The 22544-nt window shown below is 48.3% G+C and overlaps 1 protein-coding gene across 3 annotated transcripts; it reads left to right on the plus strand.

Annotated features, from left to right (window-relative positions):
• Nucleotides 1–343: 343 nt before the first annotated feature.
• TPST2 (tyrosylprotein sulfotransferase 2) lies at nucleotides 344–22447 on the plus strand. 3 transcript variants are annotated; one of them, XM_080986609.1, is made up of 7 exons: nucleotides 465–577; nucleotides 16221–16306; nucleotides 16998–17923; nucleotides 19533–19731; nucleotides 21090–21140; nucleotides 21671–21719; nucleotides 21962–22447. In XM_080986609.1, the coding sequence occupies exons 3-6, from the start codon at nucleotides 17085–17087 to the stop codon at nucleotides 21698–21700; spliced, it is 1119 nt and encodes a 372-aa protein (XP_080842735.1). In that variant the 5' UTR covers nucleotides 465–577; nucleotides 16221–16306; nucleotides 16998–17084; the 3' UTR covers nucleotides 21701–21719; nucleotides 21962–22447. The 3 variants fall into 3 exon arrangements, with proteins under 3 accessions (XP_080842734.1, XP_080842735.1, XP_080842736.1); XM_080986610.1 differs by lacking the exon at nucleotides 465–577 and adding an exon at nucleotides 1214–1679; XM_080986608.1 differs by lacking the exon at nucleotides 16221–16306 and having other exon boundaries at nucleotides 344–577.
• Nucleotides 22448–22544: the final 97 nt, after the last annotated feature.

Consider the following 22544-nt stretch of genomic DNA (forward strand, 5'->3'; position numbering starts at 1 on the left):
GAACTCAGTGGGGCTTATGCATGCACAGATTCCACTTAGACCTCTGAGTGTGGAAGCAGATGCAACTTTACTAGTAAATCACTGAAATAAGTTGAAAATATATAAATAGAAGTTTATTTAAGATTTTTTTATTAAATCTACTACTTCCTTACATTTTAAGGCCCTCCACCACTGCGGCGAAATATGGTGGGACCCTCTGCCGCCATGGGGAGGCGTGACAAGGTCCTCCTCCGCGGCAGATATATATCGGGATATTTAGCGGTGATATATCGCAATGTTGAAAACCAGGTACCGCCCCGCCCTAATCCCGCTGAGCTGCTGGGAGGAAGGCGGGTTGCCATCTGTCGAAGAGCGAAAAAGAGGAGCCCTTTGCCGACTCCTCCTTTCGGCAAGAAGAGGCCCGGGGGCCCCACGCGGCAGGCGGGGGCGGCGGGCGCGTTCCTGCTCCCGGTTGCGCGTGACGTGGTCTCGGGGCGGGCAGCGGGAGGAGCGAAGGAGGCGCCGCCGAAGCCGCCCGCCGCCCGCCGCCGCCGCCCGCGCTCCTCTCTCGGCTGCCCGGCGGCGCCCCATCCAGGCGGTGAGTGCTCGGGGGTCCCGCAGAAGGGAGATGGGGAGGGGTCGCCAGCCCGCCCCCTCCCGGCCCCCCCCGGCCCGCGGCTTCGGGCCCCGCAGGATCGGAACATGGCGGGGGGGGGGCACCGGTGAGACAGGACTCCCCCGTCCCGCGAGCTCCGTCTGTTCGCCAGGCACATGGCGGCCCTGATGGGGGAACTGTCCAGCCTTGTGCGCGGAGAGATGCGCTGCCCTTTGGAAAAAGCTGCGGGAGAAGTTGAGGCGAGAGCAGAGGCCTTTTGCTGCTCAGGCCGGCCAAAGCGCGCCCCCCCCCCCCAATCTTAGGCCGTTTGGCATCTCCGACCTGGGGCGCGGGGGGGGGGGACTGGGCTGCGCTTGAGCTGCTCCTACCCTCCAGGCTGTTGGTTTCTGCACTGGTGGGGATGCGAGGGAGAACCCTGGTACCTGGTACTCAGCCACCCAGGCCCCCCTCCCCACCCCACGGGTGCCCCCAGCCTGGACACCTTCCCTCTCTCCGGTCTGGCCTTTGGCTTCCTGCTGAGCCCACCAGCCTTGAGGAGAGTGGCTTGTGGGGCCAGGGGGGTGGCTTGGGCAGCTTTCAGGCCCTGCTCTCATCCTGGGGAGTCTTTTCTGGGCCTTGTCAATAAAGGATTGTCCAGCTTGAAGAAAAGGGTTTTTCTCGGGCTACACAAGTTGTGGGCTAGGAACTTGTGTGGCCTTATGTAGGCGACTTCCTCTCTCTTCCCCTGCAATTGGGCAGGAACAGGGTGTGCTGCTGTGCAGCCTGAATGGGACATCCGCCTTCCTGTGTGAGAGCAAGAGGCTCAAGTCCCTTGTGGTGTGACAGCTGAAGGTGGTCACCAATGCGCCGAGGGAGCGAAGGTTGCTTGTGCGCATGACCCCGAGGCCACTGCATGCTCCTGTCTCCCCACTAACTGATCAGCAGAGGGTGAGGAAAGTCACAGGACAATGGCCTGGGGCTAAAGGAGGAGCTGTGGCTGGAGCAAAGGTTCCTGTAACCCACCATGGCCAGCCAGGTGCCCCAGGGAGAAGCCCACCAAGAGGGCTGCCCCACCTGCTGGTCCCCCAGCACCTGCTCTTCCCAGGTAGGCTGCTTCTGACCCCTGAGGTTCCATGCAACCATTGTGGGTGGCAGGCGTGGATAGACCTCTCCTTTTCAGAAGCCACCCAAGGCAGAGCCACCAACACATCAAGTGACAGGGAGGCTCTGTTAGGTAATTCTGTGTAGGGGCGCATGTTTCAAGGGCTAGGATACATTTTTAAGCAGGGTGCTGAGAGTTGTGAGGAGACCCCCATTCCCCTCCCAGAGCTACAATTTGCAGAGTACTGTATTTTTTTGCTCTATAAGACTCACTTTTTCCCTCCTAAAAAGTAAGGGGAAATGTGTGTGCGTCTTATGGAGCGAATGCAGGCTGTGCAGCTATCCCTGAAGCCAGAACAGCAAGAGGGGTTGCTGCTTTCACTGCGTAGCGATCCCTCTTGCTGTTCTGGCTTCTGAGATTCAGAATATTTTTTTTCTTGTTTTCCTTTTCCAAAAACTAGGTGTGTCTTGTGGTCTGGTGCGTCTTATAGAGCGAAAAATACGGTAGTTTAACAGCCTCTCCCTCTTCATAGGGAATTTTAGATGGCAACATAGTGCTTTAAGTAGCGTTTTTGTAGTGGTATCCTAGTGCTTCAAATGTATGGCATGAAAGTGGCTCTCCTCTGTCTTGAATTTGCCATCCGTTTCTTAGGATGACTCCATAGTATTGTGAGAGGGAGATAAACTCTCTCTCTCTCTCTCTCTCTCTCTCTCTCTCTCCATAGCTGCACTACAGGCAACACCATCTTTTTCTTTGCTAAGAAGCCCCAAATTCTTTTGCTTTCCCTTGAAGGCAAGGAACTCTTTCAATGTTTCTTCCACCTTTGCAACATCCTCTGTTAGACTCTGGGATTCTCTCTCTCTCTCTCTCTCTCTCTCTCTCTCTCTATCCCCCCCCCCCCGTTTCTTAAAACTATTTTCCATAACATACTGTATATGGGAGGATCTGATTTCATAGCCAGTATGCTTACAATTAACAATGTGCACTATGAGAATTTGAAGGAGAAAAACATTTTCCTTTTTATTCCGTATCTCCAAATGATTTTCATTGTTTGGGACAATCCCATTAAACAAGAGCAGGTTGAATCTTACTTCCCTCCAATGATTATTATTTTTTCAACTTAAGAGTCATGATCCTAGTCCTCATGGGTTCAGGGCTACCCAAGTGGCTGTGGTGGTGAAAATAAGTGCCTGACAGGCTGCTGTTGGTGAGGTGAGGGTGCTGGTGGGAGAAAATGGGGTACAGTATAGATAAGTGGAGAGGAAGCAAATCCTGTGCCGGGACTGTACTTTCCTGATGAAAGATGCCTGGGACCTTCGCCTCTCCTCCTGTCTTCACATCACGTGCTCCCCCTCCCACTTTGCCGTGATGCTGTTCCCCAATTCTGTGGCTGCCTTGTTCCAGGCCATGCTCTTGGCCTAGCCAGCCAATACAGCTTACAGGGTCTCGGGTATCAGCCATTTCTGATGGAGACACTGTTTGCCCTGGTAGCTCCCAAAGCCTTCTGCTCCTTTTGTCTTTCAAAGAAGATGAGACTGTGACCTCAGCCCTACAGCGTGCAGGACACCCATCACTTTCGTTTTAATTGCTGCTCTGAAACTTGCATCCTTTGGGAAACAGCCCTGTGCAACCCAGAAGCTTCCTCGCAGGATTTTGACTGCTTGCCGTGCAAAAAGGGGTAGTGATGGGGGAGGAGCTGATGCTTTAGCTTCACGATGCTGCACTTCCTCTGCCTTGCGGATATGCTGTTTGGGCTTGGCTGGCCTCCAGAGGAAGCCTCTCTGAAGCTGAGTGTGCAGCGGCTGCCTTGCTGCTGCTTCTGCAGGAGGCCATTTAGCAAAAGCGGTGTCTTGGATGGAGTGAGCTCCATGAAGCCAGGGGGCTTGTGGAGAGTGAGTGAGCAGCTGGCTGCCAGGGGGCTGTGGTGGGGCAAGCCACTTACACAGCAGATGTGCCCGGGGCCTCCCTGGCATCATCTCAAGCGGTTCCACGTTGTCACTTGTGTGCCCAGGTGAGCAGTCAGGTGATGCATTGCTGGGCTGGCACACTTGATAACAGCGGTTCAGCTTGCAACATTTCTATCGCTCTTTTGTGAGGCCAGGCGTCATGGAAATTCCAATAGCAAACTCAACACAACCATTTCCAACTGATGTAGATTTATATTGCCCCAACTCTCTTGATAATGGGGGATTTAAATTCAACTGAGCCTCTGTTTGCATTTCTGCAATTTGCTCTAGTGATTTCAAAGCCTGATTTTTGTTTGTTTGCCCCCGTCATAGATGGATATGGGCCTGAGGAGGTGGGGTGTCTTTGTATGCTGTGTTACATTTTCCCAAACCTTCATAATCAGCAGTTGCACCAAATCCGAACTGTACCATCAATGAAACACTGTGAGCTTTGGAAAGCAACTCTTAGTTCACAAGGGATTTGGAATAACCACTGTACTGTGGGTGGATTAAATGCTGCTGCATCAGCAGGTTATCTCCTGAGCTTGTGTGATTTTTGGTCATTTTGCAGTGGAAGAGACATGGGTTCCAGCGGAGACTCTTGGCTGCTGGACAGGAAGACTTCTTTGCCAAACAATAAGAAAACAGGGAATGATCTGCACACAGCAAGCAGGACTTTCAGCTTGTGTATTTATTTTTTAAATAATGTAGCTTATTTGCAGGTGGATATTTTGAAACATGGGCACGCACTCATGAACACTTTCTGATGTCTCTTGGGAAGTCACTGATAGCCATGCGCCAGTGTTTTAATTGCCTGGGATAGTGATGGCCAATCTTGGTATTGTTCACCTGACCTGTTTTGTTGGAGGTTGGGACGCCTCCATAATGAAATCAGAGCAATCCATCAGTGAATGCTTCGTAAATATGGAGCATGTGTATTTGAGTTTGGATTTGATATCCCGCCTTTCACTCCCCTTCAGGAGTCTCAAAGCGGCTAACATTCTCCTTTCCCTTCCTCCCCCCCAACAAACACTCTGTGAGGTGAGTGGGGCTGAGAGACTTCACAGAAGTGTGACTGGCCCAAGGTCACCCAGCAGCTGCATGTGGAGGAGCGGAGACGCGAACCCGGTTCACCAGATTATGAGACTACCGCTCTTAACCACTACACCACACTGGCTTGAAGATGTGCATCAACTTATGGCAAACCCAGACCAAGAGAGAGCTGCAATACTTGCAAGCGTGGACTCTCTCACACAGACTTACAAACAAAACCTGAAAATATTTTTGAGGACGCCAGCAGGTGCCACATAAAATTGTGCTGGGGGCCAAACCCAGCCCCTTTCCTGGTCCACGTCTCCTGTTTCTATGTCAGATTGGGTTCATGCCCATCCTCTGGCCAACTCCATCACTAGCAAAGTGCCACGATAGCTGGTTGTCCCAGTTCCACTGCAGCTGTGTTGGCATCCCTTCACCCTCATGCTTCCTCCTGGTGTTCCCTAATTTAGAGTCAAGGAGGGAAGCAGCAGGTATTGCTGCACTCTCTGTCTCTGTCTGGCAGTAGCAGGGATGGAGGCATCAAAGAAAGGGCTGCTCAACAGGTCACGGCATAGCCTGCCCCATCCACGGGTTGCAGCCCTGAAAATTAGCAGATACTGAGGGCTTCTCCACATTTACCTTTCCTCCACACTTTCCAGGCACAGCCCATGCTTTGAGGCTCCAGGTCTGAGTGTTTTTTTTTGCCCCAGAGCTTTCCACATAGAATCATAGAATCATAGAGTTGGAAGAGACCACAAGGGCCATCGAGTCCAACACCCTGCCAAGCAGGAAACACCATCAGAGCACTCCTGACATATGGTTGTCAAGCCTCTGCTTAAACACCTCCAAAGAAGGAGACTCCACTCCTTGGCAGCAAATTCCACTGTCGAACAGCTCTTACTGTCAGGAAGTTCTTCCTAATGTTTAGGTGGATCTTCTTTCTTGTAGTTTGGATCCATTGCTTCGTGTCCGCTTCTCTGGAGCAGCAGAAAACAACCTTTCTCCCTCCTCTATGTGACATCCTTTTATATATTTGAACATGGCTATCATATCACCCCTTAACCTCCTCTTCTCCAGGCTAAACATGCCCAGCTCCCTTAGCCGTTCCTCATAAGGCATCGTTTCCAGGCCTTTGACCATTTTGGTTGCCCTCCTCTGGACACGTTCCAGTTTGTCAGTGTCCTTCTTGAACTGTGGTGCCCAGAACTGGACACAGTACTCCAGGTGAGGTCTGACCAGAGCAGAATACAGTGGCACTATTACTTCCCTTGATCTAGATGCTATACTCCTATTGATGCAGCCCAGAATTGCATTGGCTTTTTTAGCTGCCGCGTCACACTGTTGGCTCATGTCAAGTTTGTGGTCAACCAAGACTCCTAGATCCTTTTCACATGTACTGCTCTCAAACCAGGTGTCACCCATCTTGTATTTGTACCTCTCATTTTTTTTGCCCAAGTGCAATACTTTACATTTCTCCCTGTTCAAATTCATCTTGTTTGTTTTGGCCCAGTTCTCTAATCTGTCAAGGTCGTTTTGAAGTGTGATCCTGTCCTTTGGGGTTTTAGCCACCCCTCCCAGTTTGGTGTCATCTGCAAATTTGATCAGGATGCCCTTGAGTCCATCATCCAAGTCGTTGATAAAGATGTTGAATAAGACCGGGCCCAAGACAGAACCCTGTGGCACCCCACTAGTCACTCTTCTCCAGGATGAAGAGGAACCATTGATGAGCACCCTTTGGGTTCGGTCAGTCAGCCAGTTACAAATCCACTGAGTGGTAGCATAGTCAAGACCGCATTTTACCAGCTTCTTTAGAAGAATATCATGGGGCACCTTGTCAAATGCCTTGCTGAAATCAAGGTAGGCTACATCCACTGCGTTCCCTTCATCTACCAGTCTTGTAATTCTGTCAAAAAACGAGATCAGGTTAGTCTGACATGACTTATTTTTCAGAAATCCATGCTGACTATTGGTGATCACAGCATTCCTTTCTAGGTGTTCACAGACTGTTTGCTTAATGATCTGCTCCAGAATCTTCCCTGGTATTGATGTCAGACTGACTGGGCGGTAATTATTTGGGTCCTCTCTTTCCCCCTTTTTGAAAATAGGGACAACATTTGCCCTCCTCCAATCTGCTGGGAGTTCGCCTGTTCTCCAGGAATTCTCAAAGATGACTGCCAGTGGTTTTGAGATCACATCTGCCAGTTCTTTTAATACTCTTGGATGCAGTTCATCTGACCCTGGAGACTTGAATACATCTAAACTAGCCAAGTATTCTTGTACTATCTCCTTAGTTATTCTGGGCTGTGTTTCCTTTGCTGAATCATTTGCTCCAAATTCTTCAGGTCGGGCATTGTTTTCTTTATTGGAGAAGACTGAGGCAAAGAAGGCATTGAGGAGTTCAGCCCTTTCTGTGTCCCCTGTTTGCATTTCACCATCTTCTCTGAGTGACCCCACTGTTTCTTTGTTCTTCCTTTTGCTACAAACATACCCATAAAAGCCTTTTTTGTTGCTTTTAACCTCTCTAGCAAGCCTGAGTTCATTCTGTGCTTTAGCTTTTCTGACTTTGTGTCTACACGTGCTGGCTATTTGTTTGAATTCCTCTTTGGTGGTTTCCCCCCTTTTCCATTTTTTGTACACATCCTTTTTTAATCTTAACTCAGTTAAAAGTTCTTTAGATAGCCACCCTGGCTTCTTTAGGCACCTTCCATGTTTCCGTCTCATTGGTATTGCCTGAAGTTGTGCTTTTACTATCTCCCTCTTAACAAACTCCCAGCCATCATGAACTCCCTTTCCTTTTAGTATTACTGTCCATGGGATCTCACCCAGCACTTCCCTAAGTTTTATGAAGTCGGCTTTCTTAAAGTCAAGAGATTGAGTCCTAGTATGCTTGGCTGCTCCTTTCCGCTGTATAGTAAACTTCAGAAGAGCATGATCACTCTCGCCTAATGATCCTTCCACTTCTACCCCACTAACCAGGTCATCAGCATTGGTTAGGACCAGATCTAAAATGGCTGTTCCTCTTGTTGCTTCTCCCACTTTCTGGACAATGAAGTTGTCTGCAAGGCCAGTGAGGAATCTGTTTGACCTTATGCTCTTGGCTGAGTTTGACATCCAACAAATATCCGGGTAATTGAAGTCCCCCATTACTACCCATGTCCTCCGTTTGGCTTGGGGATCTATAGTAAACTCCCACAATGAGGTCACTGTTATTCTTCTCTCCCTTAATTTTGACCCAAATGCTCTCACTTTGGCTTTGAGGTTCTAAATCTTGGATCTCTTCACAGGTATACACATCCTTGACATATAACGCCATTCCTCCTCCTTTCTTGTCTGGTCTGTTTCTCTGAAATAGATTGTATCCCTCCATTATTACATTCCAATCGTGGGACTTATCCCACCAGGTTTCAGTGATGCGTATTATGTCATATTTAGTTTGCTGTACCAAGAGCTCAAGCTCATCTTGTTTATTTCCCATGCTTTGCGCATTAGTGTACAGACATTGAAGTCCATTAATCATTCCCCCGTGTCTCTTATTTAAGGATTTTTCCCTCCCACCACTAGGTCTGCGTGCTGTTTGCTCCATTTGGTCTATGACATTTGGATGATCATCTTCATCAATTGATAGACTCCTACCTTCAGGAGCACTGTCTCCCTCCCCCACATTTGTCCGTTTAATGCCCTCCTGATGAGGTTTCTCAAATTTTTGGCAAAAACATTCCTCCGAACCGTTGTGAGGTGCAGCCCATCGCTTGCCAGAAGTCCATCTTCAAGAAACTGCAGTCCATGATCTAAGAATCCAAACCGTTCCTGTTTACACCATTTGCAAAGCCAGCTGTTCACTTCCACTATTTTCCCCTCTCTCCCTGGGCCACGTCGTTCAACTGGGAGGACAGATGAGATGACAATTTGTGCATTTCATAGAATCATAGAATCATAGAATCATAGAGCTGGAAGAGACCACAAGGGCCATCGAGTCCAACCCCCTGCCAAGCAGGAAACACCATCAGAGCACTCCTGACATATGGTTGTCAAGCCTCTGCTTAAAGACCTCCAAAGAAGGAGACTCCACCACACTCCTTGGCAGCAAATTCCACTGTCGAACAGCTCTTACTGTCAGGAAGTTCTTCCTAATGTTTAGGTGGAATCTTCTTTCTTGTAGTTTGGATCCATTGCTCCGTGTCTGCTTCTCTGGAGCAGCAGAAAACAACCTTTCTCCCTCCTCTATGTGACATCCTTTTATATATTTGAACATGGCTATCATATCACCCCTTAACCTCCTCTTCTCCAGGCTAAACATGCCCAGCTCCCTTAGCCGTTCCTCATAAGGCATCGTTTCCAGGCCTTTGACCATTTTGGTTGCCCTCCTCTGGACACGTTCCAGTTTGTCAGTGTCCTTCTTGAACTGTGGTGCCCAGAACTGGACACAGTACTCCAGGTGAGGTCTGACCAGAGCAGAATACAGTGGCACTATTACTTCCCTTGATCTAGATGCTATACTCCTATTGATGCAGCCCAGAATTGCATTGGCTTTTTTAGCTGCCGCGTCACACTGTTGGCTCATGTCAAGTTTGTGGTCAACCAAGACTCCTAGATCCTTTTCACATGTACTGCTCTCAAGCCAGGTGTCCCCCATCTTGTATTTGTGCCTCTCATTTTTTTGCCCAAGTGCAAGACTTTACATTTCTCCCTGTTCAAATTCATCTTGTTTGTTTTTGCCCAGTTCTCTAATCTGTCAAGGTCGTTTTGAAGTGTGATCCTGTCCTCTGGGGTGTTAGCCACCCCTCCCAGTTTGGTGTCATCTGCAAATTTGATCAGGATGCCCTTGAGTCCATCATCCAAGTCGTTGATAAAGATGTTGAATAAGACCGGGCCCAAGACAGAACCCTGTGGCACCCCACTAGTCACTCTTCTCCAGGATGAAGAGGAACCATTGATGAGCACCCTTTGGGTTCGGTCAGTCAGCCAGTTACAAATCCACTGAGTGGTAGCATAGTCAAGACCGCATTTTACCAGCTTCTTTAGAAGAATATCATGGGGCACCTTGTCAAATGCCTTGCTGAAATCAAGGTAGGCTACATCCACTGTGTTCCCTTCATCTACCAGGCTTGTAATTCTGCCAAAAAACGAGATCAGGTTAGTCTGACATGACTTATTTTTCAGAAATCCATGCTGACTATTGGTGATCACAGCATTCCTTTCTAGGTGCTCACAGACTGTTTGCTTAATGATCTGCTCCAGAATCTTCCCTGGTATTGATGTCAGACTGACTGGGCGGTAATTATTTGGGTCCTCTCTTTTCCCCTTTTTGAAAATAGGGACAACATTTGCCCTCCTCCAGTCTGCCTGGACTTCGCCTGTTCTCCAGGAATTCTCAAAGATGACTGCCAGTGGTTTTGAGATCACATCTGCCAGTTCTTTTAATACTCTTGGATGCAGTTCATCTGACCCTGGAGACTTGAATACATCTAAACTAGCCAAGTATTCTTGTACTATCTCCTTAGTTATTCTGGGCTGTGTTTCCTCTGCTGAATCATTTGCTCCAAATTCTTCAGGTCGGGCATTGTTTTCTTTATCGGAGAAGACTGAGGCAAAGAAGGCATTGAGGAGTTCAGCCCTTTCTGTGTCCCCTGTTTGCATTTCACCATCTTCTCCTCTGAGTGACCCCACTGTTTCTTTGTTCTTCCTTTTGCTACGAACATACCCATAAAAGCCTTTTTTGTTGCTTTTAACCTCTCTAGCAAGCCTGAGTTCATTCTGTGCTTTAGCTTTTCTGACTTTGTGTCTACACATGCTGGCTATTTGTTTGAATTCCTCTTTGGTGGTTTCCCCCCTTTTCCATTTTTTGTACACATCCTTTTTTAATCTTAACTCAGTTAAAAGTTCTTTAGATAGCCACCCTGGCTTCTTTAGGCACTTTCCATGTTTCCATCTCATTGGTATTGCCTGACGTTGTGCTTTTAGTATCTACCTCTTAATTGCTTCAATTTCCTGCCCAGAGCCTCGTAGTCTCTTTTGATCTTCTGGAGGCTATTGCTTGCAGTGTCATTGGTTCCCACATGAACCAAGAGGAAGGTGTATTTGTCAGTGGGTTTTATGATTCCTTGCAGTCGTTCAATTACATCTTGGATCTTAGCCCCGGGGAGACAGCACACTTCCCGAGACATCTTGTCAGGCCCACAGATCACTGCTTCAGTTCCCCTCAGTAGGGAATCCCCTATCACCACTACACGCCTCCTCTTAGGTTTGGTCGGGGTTCTTCCGTGAGCTGTCCGTTCCAAGGTCGCCTGCACATTCCCTGAGGACTGACTTTGCTGCTCGTCTTCATATACCTGATCGACTGTAATGAGGGAGAGATCCTCAAATGGAGTCTGCTCTTCGTCTTCCATGCTAGGGGAGAGGACCTCAAAGCGATTGTGTATTTCTAAACAATCAGAGTGAACCCTGGGCCTCCTACTTCTTTGAGTCACGTTTCTCCATATATCTGGCTCCTGTGTTGGTGAACTAGCCTCCTTCTCAGGGGAGTCCCCTGTCTCCTCCTTGGTGGAGACCGTGTGCTCTGTTGCTTCCAAGAAGAGCTCCAGCTCTCTAATTCTTTGGAGCGCAGCTACACGTTCCTCCAGTTGCTGGACTTTGTCTTCTAAGAGGGCAATCAACATGCAATTGCTGCAGGTAAAGCTGCCTGCAACCTTTGGCATGAAAAACACAGAAATGGAGGAAATGGCAATCTTTGGAAAACTTGAATTGCTCTTTGTTGTGCTTCAGCTTCAGACAGTAGGTTTTTGAGGGGAAGGCTCCAAGGCAAAAGCGAGAGAGCACTGGGACACAAAACTTCAAAGTGCGGACCATGCAGGAAATGGTGAACTGAATGAGGAGCTCACCAGGTAGCCCAGAGATGGAGAAGACGTTGGCCCTCCATATTCTGTGAGACTTTTAACTCCCATCAGCCCCAGTCCACAGGGCCAGGGTAGAGGATGATGAGTGTTGTAGCCCCTCAAGATCTGGAGAGCCACAATTGCTCAGCCCATGTGTAGGCCAATTCCCATGGGGGTGTCCACAATGGGAGTTCATTGCCACCTGTTTTTCCCCTACCCTCTTTGGGGGTAGGTAACTCTCACTGTTTGGTTTCTGCTCTGTGAAGGAGGACACTTGGAATATGCGGGGGGGGGGGCGCTCTGGTGGGCTTGGATTAGACTCTTTAACTGTCCTCTCACTTTGTAAGCCAAGAGGCCTTAACTTGGACCTTGCGTGGCAGACACCTTGCCTGCATCGTGGATGGTTCTCCTGTGGGCAGAGAGCAATTTCTCATCAGCAGATGATCTGGGTTGCTGCCCATCTTCTACTGCTGTCAGTAGTTTGGACTGCCTTGCATGTTGTTGGATGGAGGGTGCTGCCTTGAAGCAGAAGGTTACAAAGGCAGGGCAGCCTGGAACTCAGAGGGAAAGCTGTGCCCACAAAAAGTTCCAATCTTGATCTCCAGGCAGGGCTGGAAACGTCTCCCGTCTGAAACACTGGGGCCCCGGCCTCTGTCCTTGTAGACAATATGGAGCTAGGCAACTCCAGGGCACAATTGGTTATAAGGCAGTGGGGGCCATTGGCCCTTTCCTGCTTGTGGGATCTCTGCCTTCCCTCAGCAATCCCAGAGTGCCTGGCCTCGTCTCATGGGTGGCAGAGCAAGTGGCATATTCTACCTTGGCAGGATTGGTGGTGTGCAGAACACCTGCAATCGAAGACAAGCTTCCTGCTGTCGTTTCCCTCCCCACCATCTCACTCGCTCCTTCTGGAGCAGGAGACTTTTTATTAAAGGGAAAAAGCCTTGCACCAATTTATTACTTCCAAAATGCCCTGGAGTTTAAGCCGGATAATGAAATGCCCTTCCGATCACAAAAACTCCCCAAGGCAGTCCACAACTGAGTGCATTTGCACTCAGCAGCATCTGTTGAATCATTGCTGATTTTATTTAAACCTTGCTGAAGAAGAAGCTGGCGTTTGTTCTGCCATCCCTGGTGAGGCGCTTTGTAGGAGTGCATGGAGAACGTCCAAAGGGTCCTCTCCTATGAATATCTCTCTTGGCAGTGAGCAGCACGGCTCAGAATTTCCTTAGCAACAAGCACATGTGACGGTTCTAGAGTATCTCCATCCATTTGAACTACTTTTTGAAAAGTCTGTAAGGCCACAAGAACACGTGGCCACAAGAACATAACCCTTTACTACCTTTTACAGATAGGTAGCCGTGTTGGTCTGCCCATAGTCAAAACAAAAAAATTCCTTCCAGTAGCACCTTAAAGACCAACTAAGTTAGTTCTTGGTATGAGCTTTCGTGTGCAAGCACACTTCTTCAGATACACTGAAACAGAAGTTGCCAGACCCTTCTATATAGTGAGAAGGTGGGGAGGGGTAGCTGCTTTACTACAAAGGAATTTCAGAAATAGACTGGAAAGAGAAGCTGCTGAATTACAACTCATTACCAAACTTAAAACCATGGAGAGACCTGGCCTGAACAAAGACATTGGATTCTTATCTCATTATACATGACAAAGCCATTTCTCACCTTCTCACCCCTTGCTTTTTCCTGTAAGACCTATTGCAGTCGTTAAGAGTCGTCAACAGGCTCATCTCAGCTATCTGCCAATCACCCATTCCCACCACCCTTCTGAGTAATACCCCTGCCCACCTTCTCACTATATAGAAGGGTCTGGCAACTTCTGTTTCAGTGTATCTGAAGAAGTGTGCTTGCACACGAAAGCTCATACCAAGAACTAACTTAGTTGGTCTTTAAGGTGCTACTGGAAGGAATTTTTTTGTTTTGCCTTTACTACCTTGTTTGCAAGTAGGACACCAGGGTTTAAGCAGATAGATTTGGAGACTTGCTGGACTGCACAGTCAGCCCTTCTGCTCCTCCAGCTCTTGGTAAAGGAGCCTAGTTTACAAGTTGGGACGGATCTTGCGTTAATGTTCTCTCTTTCTGGGGGGGGGGGGGGGTGCGATTGCAGGAGAGATTCAGCAAGAGCGAGCTTATGCTTTCCCGCTTTCCCTAGTCTGCATCTTCTCCCAAGGAACATGCCCACCTGCCATTCTCCCCAGCCAAGCTCCGTGATCAGAACCAAGGCCCGCTTGCAGGGCATGAGGGACTCAGAAACAGCAATTATGGGGGAGAATTGGTGGCAGGATGTAAGGTGACACACCTCTCCCTTTCTACCCTCTGAGTCTCCCCTGAGTTGGGAACATAGCTCAGGGGCAAAAGTTCTCAGGTTCATTTGGTTAGTAACTTTAAGACTGCAGCCTCAGTTTATTTTTGTTTCTCTCTGTGTGTAACCAAGAAAGTAAAGTTGAATCACTCATGAGTGTGCATCAACTAAACACGTGAACTATCCCCTTAGAAAAGCATTGTGATCTGAGTTTCTGGGAGGAAATGAAATGCATAGTAAATAAATTGACATGTCTTCTGCTTTTTAACTTTTCTTAAGTTTCTTCCAGTGGTGGTGCAGTGCTGAACACTGCTCCCTGTGTAGCATTTGATCAGTGATGGCTGTTGCAAATACACAAGTCCTGTTTGATATTGCGGCCATATATGTATATGTGTGTTTAGGTGTAAGTGAGTGCGTGAACTCACCCCAAATAATGCCTTAGGTCCAAACTAGGTTCCGTGTCAAATGTTTCTTTGCAGAATGCAGGTTTAAATCGCTCCCCTGACACCGCTGTTTGTATTGGGAAGAAAGCTCCCATGGGCACCAGTTTTGTGTTTTTATATTTTAAACCACCCTGTGATCCTCGGATGAAGGGCAGTATAGAAATAACAACAACAACACCCCAGTCGCATCTCCAGTTAAAGGGAGGAGCAAGGAAGCAGCAAGTGATGGGGAATTGGGAGTAGGGGATAGAGGGGGACACGACAGAAGGTGTGCAAAGATGTGTTTATGAAACTTTTGGGCAACCCCCCCCCCGATCTTCCGGGTGGCTCCCACCACTTTCCACCTGTGCCCTTTGTGCTGTTCTATGCATTGTGGTTCTTGCTATCTTTGTCTGCGGAGCCTGTGCAGGTACCTTGTGAGCGAGGCTGTTAGCCAAAGCTTCCCTCCTTCTGAGCTAAACACATGCTCAGTTGCTGTAGCATTGGGACGACCTCCTGTGCTTCAGAGAGAGTTTGTTATCATCAAGATGCTGATGCTGCCTTGATGATTGCCAGACAGGCCAACAGGGTGCGAGTCTGGCCTTCGCCAAAATGGTGCCCTCCAGACACTTACTAGTTGGTTCAATGTACCTTTAGGAAATTAATATTAAACCTCTGTTGAGCATTCCGCTTTTGATTATTTTATTTTTATTTATTAAATTTGTGTACACCCCATACCCTTAGATCTCAGGGTGATTCACAACATAAAATTACAATAAAAAACCCACTTTTGATGATATTCCACATGTATTCCCAACATTTAGCAAAACAAACAACACTGAATGTAGCTGCTTTGTGCTGTTCTAAACACAATGGCTAAGTGGATGAGAGCAGATTTCTCTGAGATTGCAAAGAGGAAGTTTCTTCTTTGAACTGCTGATAGGCCTTTCCCCCCTTAAGTCATATTATACATATTTGTGCGTGTGCGAATCTATAAATAAGAGGAGGGAAGGCTGCTCATGGCTGAAGCCCTTTAAGGGATGTTTATGTCCCCTGCTTTGCTTCACTTTGTACAACATGGCTGCCCCAGGTTGCCATGGTGACAGGCTTATTCTGTGGGCTGCGCATTTGAAGGGTCCCTTTTTTAAGATGGGGACAAGTCAGTGCCTGCCGACACCACACTTTAACCTGGGGTAGCTTCCACCAAAAACATTTAGATTGTCTTGGGCCATTTGGAGTGAATCTGTATTTGTAAAGAAGCCCCAATGATGAGCCATTTAGACAATAGTTATTTGCCTCCTGTTCTAACTCAAGTGGAAATTTTATGTGTTTTTTAAAAAATTGCCTCTTGTAGGATAAATACACTTTTTGCTACATTTTCCACACATTGCTACTCCTTGGCTGGCTGTCTAGCATGTGGTAACATTGCCAAGCGACCGAGGGCATCATGGAAAATCTGGCCTTCAGAATGACCTCTAGCGAGATGAGGGCTCTTATTATGTGTCCTTCTTCCAGCTTGGGATGGAAATGATCACATAAACAGCAGCAGGGTATTTATATCTGTTCAACTGGATGCATAATTTTGTGGAACTGGGATGTGGAACCTCTGTAGCTCTCAGGATGTTGGGAGCTGCAGTCCTGCAACCTTTGACGTCCTCCATCCCTGAATTACAGTGTTAAGCTACGTATAAATGGTTCAACAACACGGCTGCTTGTTTGCACACCCAGCGCTCGGTTTGGTGTTGCAGATGCAACCCGCTTTTGTGTGGGCTTGTGTCATAACTGCGTGTCTTGGGGTGAGTGGAGGAGGAGCCCAGCTGACCGCTGCTGAGAAACAGCACCCATGCTGCCGAGAAGGGGAATCTCTTGCTCCTTGTGGCTCCAAGCCCCCCCCCGCCTCCCTGCTTGGCATCTGACTGACCTTGTCCTTCTTCCCTCCCTCCCTCCCCACCACAGAGAATCTCTCTCCCGCCTGGGTGTTTTTGGAGAGCAAGGAACAGCTAGCAAGCCAGCCAGCCACAAAATGAACTTCCCAGACCGAGGTGAGCACCTGGCTGCCGTAATGGATGTGCTGCCATGTGCTGGCAGTGGGCGCATGAATCCTTGATGGCTCTGCCGGCATGTTCCCCCTGTTCTACCCCCCCATTTTGTGAGATTAATATTTGATCACGCTCAAAAGCTACCAGAAGCCATTTGGAGCCGGCTTGGTTATTGGCACGGAGGCCCAGCGGAGCATTGAGAGGGAGGCTGCTGTGCCGGGGGGCGGGGGGGGGGGGACTGTGAGCCAGAGGGTCTGGTTGGGCAGAGGTATTTGAGTGGGGGTCCCACTTTCTCATGGGGGAGGCTCTAGTCTTGGCTCAGACGGGGGCTCCAGGAGTGGTTCCCTCCAAGAGTTCAAGGGGTCTATCGGCAGTCAGCCTTGGGGGAGTGTTAGAACTGGATGAAGAGAAGGTCCAGAATGTTCAAAGTGGTTGAGCACCTGCTTTGCATGCAAAACGTCCCAGGTTCAATTCTGGCATCTTCTGGTAGTACTGGAGGAAAATGCTCTTCTGAAAATTTGGATGGCCATTGCCAGTCAGTGTAGACAAAACTAAAGTAGATGGACGGCTACTAAGCAGTTTGGCTCCCTTGTTCTCCCCATAAAGGAATAGAATGCAATGAAAATATTAAGCTAAATGCCCAAAGAACAAGTATCCATCCCTGTCTTGAATGGTTGGCTTCTGTCCTTTCCAGGGAGTCTGTGGCTTGGTCTTCCATCCTCCGAATGCTGAAAGTGGGGAGAGCACCTCCGGATCCTGGGCCCATGTGGATGGGGAGAGGATGCGGGTGACCATGAGGCGGGTTCTTATGGGGGTGGGCTTTGCCATTGCCCTGATGGTCTCTGCCCACCTGGGCCAACAGATGCTGCAATGCCAGCACATACTGGGCCAAGGCGCCAACCGGGGACTGATGCGCCCGGAGAACGAGGAGCTGGTGATGTTGGACTCCAACCGGGTGGAATACCGTTACAGCAAGGAGATGCCTCTGATCTTCATCGGTGGCGTCCCCCGGAGCGGGACTACACTGATGCGTGCCATGCTGGATGCTCACCCGGAAGTACGCTGTGGGGAGGAGACGCGCATCATCCCGCGTGTGCTAGCCATGCGCCAAGCCTGGTCCAAATCTGGCCGGGAGAAGATGCGCTTGGACGAGGCTGGGGTGACTGACCAAGTCTTGGATGCCGCCATGCAGGCCTTCATCCTGGAGGTGATTGCCAAGCACGGAGAGCCAGCCAGGTACCTCTGCAACAAAGACCCCTTCACGCTCAAGTCCTCCCTGTACCTCTCCCGCATCTTCCCAAACTCCAAGTTTCTGCTGATGGTGCGTGACGGCCGGGCTTCTGTCCACTCCATGATCACCAGGAAAGTCACCATTGCAGGCTTTGACCTCCGCAGCTACCGGGACTGCTTGATCAAGTGGAACAAAGCTATTGAGGTGATGCACTCCCAGTGCTTGGAGATTGGGCTCTCGCGATGCCTCCCCATCTACTATGAGCAGCTTGTCCTGCACCCCCAAAAAACGATGCAGGCCATCATGGAATTCCTGGACATCGCCTGGAGCGATGCCGTCCTGCACCATGAGGAGCTGATTGGGAAGCCAGGCGGAGTCTCCCTTTCCAAGTGAGTGTCTGTTCTGCAGCCTCGCTGCAGTGCTTGAGATGTGTGCATTCCTAGCACATTGGCCGTCATCTCTGGAATTGTCACGCCTTAGTTCACACACAATATGGGATAGGGTGCAGCTGAGTCTTAAGAGCATCTCCTTGGGTGCAGAAGACCCTAGGTTCCGTCTCTGCTGATGGCATCTCCAGAGAGGGCAGAGAAAGTCCCCCATGTGGAACCCTGGAGAGCCACCGCCAGCCAGCAGAGACAGCACTGCGTTAGATTTTGCAAGGGATCATTAAAACGTGATTGGAGGGCTCTCCTGTCCATTGAGAATCTGGCATGGGAGGGACGAAGAGCTCCATCTGTCTTCCAGGTAGGGCCCAGGGAAGCTGCTTTGCTACAGCTGCAGGAGAGGGCTGCAAATTTAGCTCTGGAGACTTGCAAGGAAAGTCATAGGGGAAACTCATTTCTTAAAACTCGCACACAAGGAGCTGTGGGAGGCAAAGTCCCCCTCAAAGCCTCCCTGTATTGACTTGCTTAATTTATATCCTACTTTTCCTCCAGCCCTGCTGCTTTTCTAGCTTCATAGCTGTTTCCCCTCCCTCCAGGCTCAGTGTGGAGTTTCTGATCTGACCTCCTCGTCTGTTGCTAAACTCACACAAGTGCTTAATTCACCTGGCCATTGTTAGTGTTTTCCTGGGTGCTTCCCTGCCTGGGACAGCCTCTTGCTTTGTAGAGCTGGGCTTCCTTGCAAACTGCCTTTAAACTTATATAGCCGTGGGGATTGAGAGCCTTGTTGCAACAAGGGCACGTGGTTCAGCTGTGGACCAGAGACAGTGGTGATGACAGGAGGGTTTGGATAGTTAAGCACCTCCTATGAATGCAAGCTTGTTAAAATTAGGTAACGGTAAAATTAGGTCCAATTGCGTACGACTCTGGGGTTGCAGCGCTCATTTCGCTTTATTGGCCGAGGGAGCTGGCGTACAGCTTCCGGGTCATGTGGCCAGCATGACTAAGCCGCTTCTGGTGAACCAGAGCAGCGCACGGAAACGCCGTTTACCTTCCTGCCGGAGCGGTACCTATTTATCTACTTGCACTTTGATGTGCTTTCGAACTGCTAGGTTGGCAGGAGCTGGGACAGAGCAACGGGAGCTCACCCCGTCGCGGGGATTCGAACCGCCAACCTTCTGATCGGCAAGCCCTAGGCTCTGTCCCACAGTGCCACCCTCGTCCTGGTTTGTTAAAATTAGCTCTTGCCTAAACCTATGCTGGAAGACAGAAGTGCCTGGTGTTCTTTGGTCCATGGGGTCACGAAGAGTTGGACACGACTAAACAAGAACAAACCTATGCTAAAAACTTTTAAATTGAAGCGATGAACTGCATTTAAAGCTTAAACTGAGCACTAGGCTTAAACTTCTGTTTGTACACTGAATTTTGTCCTGGCTCAATTGCTGTGGCCTTCTACGGTCATTTAGCAATGGCTACAGTAAAGAGAAGCCAATTAAGGGCCTCACAGCGAAAACTAGGGACTGTGGAAGGTTGAAGAAATCAAGAGAGAACATGAGCAGGTGCCACCCCTTGCCTCTCTGCTCTAGCCGGTTCTTACTGTTTTCTTGCTATTGTGCAGGATTGAGCGATCCACGGACCAGGTGATCAAGCCCGTGAACACGGAGGCCTTGACGAAGTGGCTGGGGCACATCCCGGCAGATGTGCTGCAGGACATGGCTCAGATTGCTCCCATGCTGGCCAGGCTGGGCTATGACCCCTATGCAAATCCACCCAACTATGGGCATCCAGACGCTCTGGTGATCAACAACACACACAGGGTGAGTGCCACTAAGCCTGTCATCCTTCAGGTGACGGTAGCTGGGTTGTGTGGTTTCCACCAGATCTATGCCATGTGATAAAAGATCCTGTAGCAGATCAACTTGTCTGGCTTTTAGCATTACTAAAGTTTGTGTTTATGGTGCAGCAGTTCAGTGACAATGCATTCTGCTTGAGAACGTGATTTTTTTTAAAAAAATAGCACGAAGCCTTCATTGTTCAAGGAAAGGGAAACAACTAGTACAATATCAAGAAAGGCAGCAAAAGTTCTTACTCTCCTCAGGGCTGTAAGATAATGTACTGGTGAAGATTTGTGATCAGATCTCCTGTTTAAATAAATAAGTAATTATGCAGTTGCTGCAGCAGGGAAAGGTTTTCTGAATGTGATCAGAGCAGCTACGCTGATCTGATTCATACCCCAGAAGGATCCAAAGAGCCCCTGCAGTGGTAAAAACGCATGCCAGTACAGTGGTGCCCCGCAAGACGAAAAACTCGCAAGACGAAAAACTCGCTAGACGAAAGGGTTTTGCGTTTTTTGAGTCGTTCCGCAAGACGAATTTCCCTATGGGCTTGCTTCTTGCGAGTTTGTTTCCTTTTTCTTAAAGCCGCTAAGCCGTTAATAGCCGCTAAGCCGCTAATAGCCGTGCTTCGCAAGACGAAAAAACCGCAAGACGAAGAGACTCGCGGAACGGATTAATTTCGTCTTGCGAGGCACCACTGTACTTTCAGAGACAGTCTAGATCAGGGAAAGGGTTAATCCCCATGGCTACCAAGAATGGAGCACTCTCCCCCCCCCCCCGAAAGTACATTAAAGAGTTGTGGGGTGTGGGGTTTAAGCTCCCTGCAATACAAGCTGATCTGGTAGCCTTGATATTTTAAACATTCCAGTTGTGTTAAGTTGGGCAGAATTGGGAAGTGCTTGTCTCTCATTCCTAGCATCCTAGTGGCCGAAGGGCCCCCATTTCTCAAAGCTAGAAGATATTGTTCTCTATCTGAGCTCTTCTGTGTTCCTCTGAGCAGCCAAAGGTGTCTTCCTAGAGGTCAAGAAGAGCCTCTTCCCACTTTCCCCATTTCTCCAGTTCACTTCCTTTCCATTCTGTGATTTGCAGCCTTTATTGTCCTAATTGCAGTCAGTCATTGCATTGCATAATATTGACTAGAATCCAGAATGGGCCAGCATTATTGAGGATAGCCAGCTTCCCAACTGCGCAGAGATATTCTGCAGCAGTAATCACTCATGCCGTGGCCAAAGAGCAGCATTCAGAGTGGAGGTGGACTCCGTGAGAGTTGAATGTGAAATCAGAGGTGTGGAAATATTAGGCGGGCAGGGGCCTCACCTGACCTTTTGCTCTTTGCACAGGTTCTTAATGGGGATTTTAAAACGCCTGCCAATCTGAAAGGACACCTCCAGGTGAGTTCCCCTTTCCCAGTCACCTTTCTTCATCTCTTCCGCTCTATTCTCTGTTGCCTCTATGCTTGTGTCCCCCCCCAAGACCCAGGAATGTTTTGGACCCTCCCTCCCTCCCTCCCTCCCAGGCCAGCTACTGAAGAGAAACTGCAAATGTCCTCTTCCCCTTGCCTTGATCTCGCGGTTCTGCACTTTGGAACTGAATTGCAGCCATGTTTAGGAGATCATCTGGCATTCTGAAATGTTCTTCCCATGGAGATTCTCCCTTCATTCTCTTCTAATTACACATATTTGTAAACAGAAAAGAAAAAAAGCTCCATCATGGTGAAATGTATAATTCTACACATTTTTAGGCAGCTTTGACTTTTTCTAATTGAGATATCAATTCTGCAGCACATGATATATAGAGGGTTGATTTAATATTTTGGCAGACTAACTTTGCTCCTCCTTGGCCAAGTTTAGAAAGGCAGAGTTCCCAGTGTAAAAAGAGCACAAATAATATGCCATTTTTTCTGTCTTGTGTCTTTTTGCAGGGTGCACAAAATACTACTGCTTTTCACTGACAAAGCTAGTGATTTCCAGGTACGTATTTGAGAAGGTGAGCAGATCTTCTTGCCAGGGTAGTAGAACTTATTTCTCTCAATTCTCAGCTTCCCTTAGTTTATAAAAATTAGGAGTGGGGGGATATGTCTGAAAGCTTTGCCTTGTAATCCTAAACTTATATATTTTGGGTGGCAGCACTGGCATTAATATAATAAATATCAATAGTTTGGCACTGAGTTCCAGGAGTAACTTTTTTCTGCCTTCCTCTTTGCCTTCTTTAGATGCAAATTGCTTCCCGTTGCTCTGAGGAGGAGAAAATTTGCAACCAGCAACAGTGGAGCTCCGTTATCCAAGCATATTGCTTGCTACTGATATTGCCAAATCAAGTGCTCTCTGTGAAACACTTTTTGTGTGTGTATGTATGTGTGTGTGCATTTATTTGCCAGGTTTGGACAATTCTGACTCCCTTGTTTGAACACTCCCTGTGGTAAAAGGGTGAAATCTGTGGAAATAAAAGAGAACCACAAATTATATTGGAGAAGATTTTATAGTGGTCTACTGGGGACCTTTTAAAAGTGTCTTGTAATTTTTGTTCTCTAATTTGCAGACCTCAGATAGCTCCATTAATATAACCTCGTTACAGCGCTTTTGTCTTATAGGCAACAATCTCAAATTTGCCTCCTTTTAATTATCTCATTTGTAATTTACAAAAATAAAATAGATTTATTTATTAATTCTTTAATAAATATATGAGGCTGTCTCCTTCACATGTTGCCTTCCTTTATTTCACCTGAGCTAAGAATGGTTCAGATACAGTATTCAAGTGCTGTAACCACAAAGCCACTCTTTACATAGAAGACTGTT

Source organism: Podarcis pityusensis (genome assembly GCF_964106645.2).
Source record: "Podarcis pityusensis genome assembly, chromosome: 16".
Classification (NCBI taxonomy): Eukaryota; Metazoa; Chordata; class Lepidosauria; order Squamata; family Lacertidae; genus Podarcis; species Podarcis pityusensis.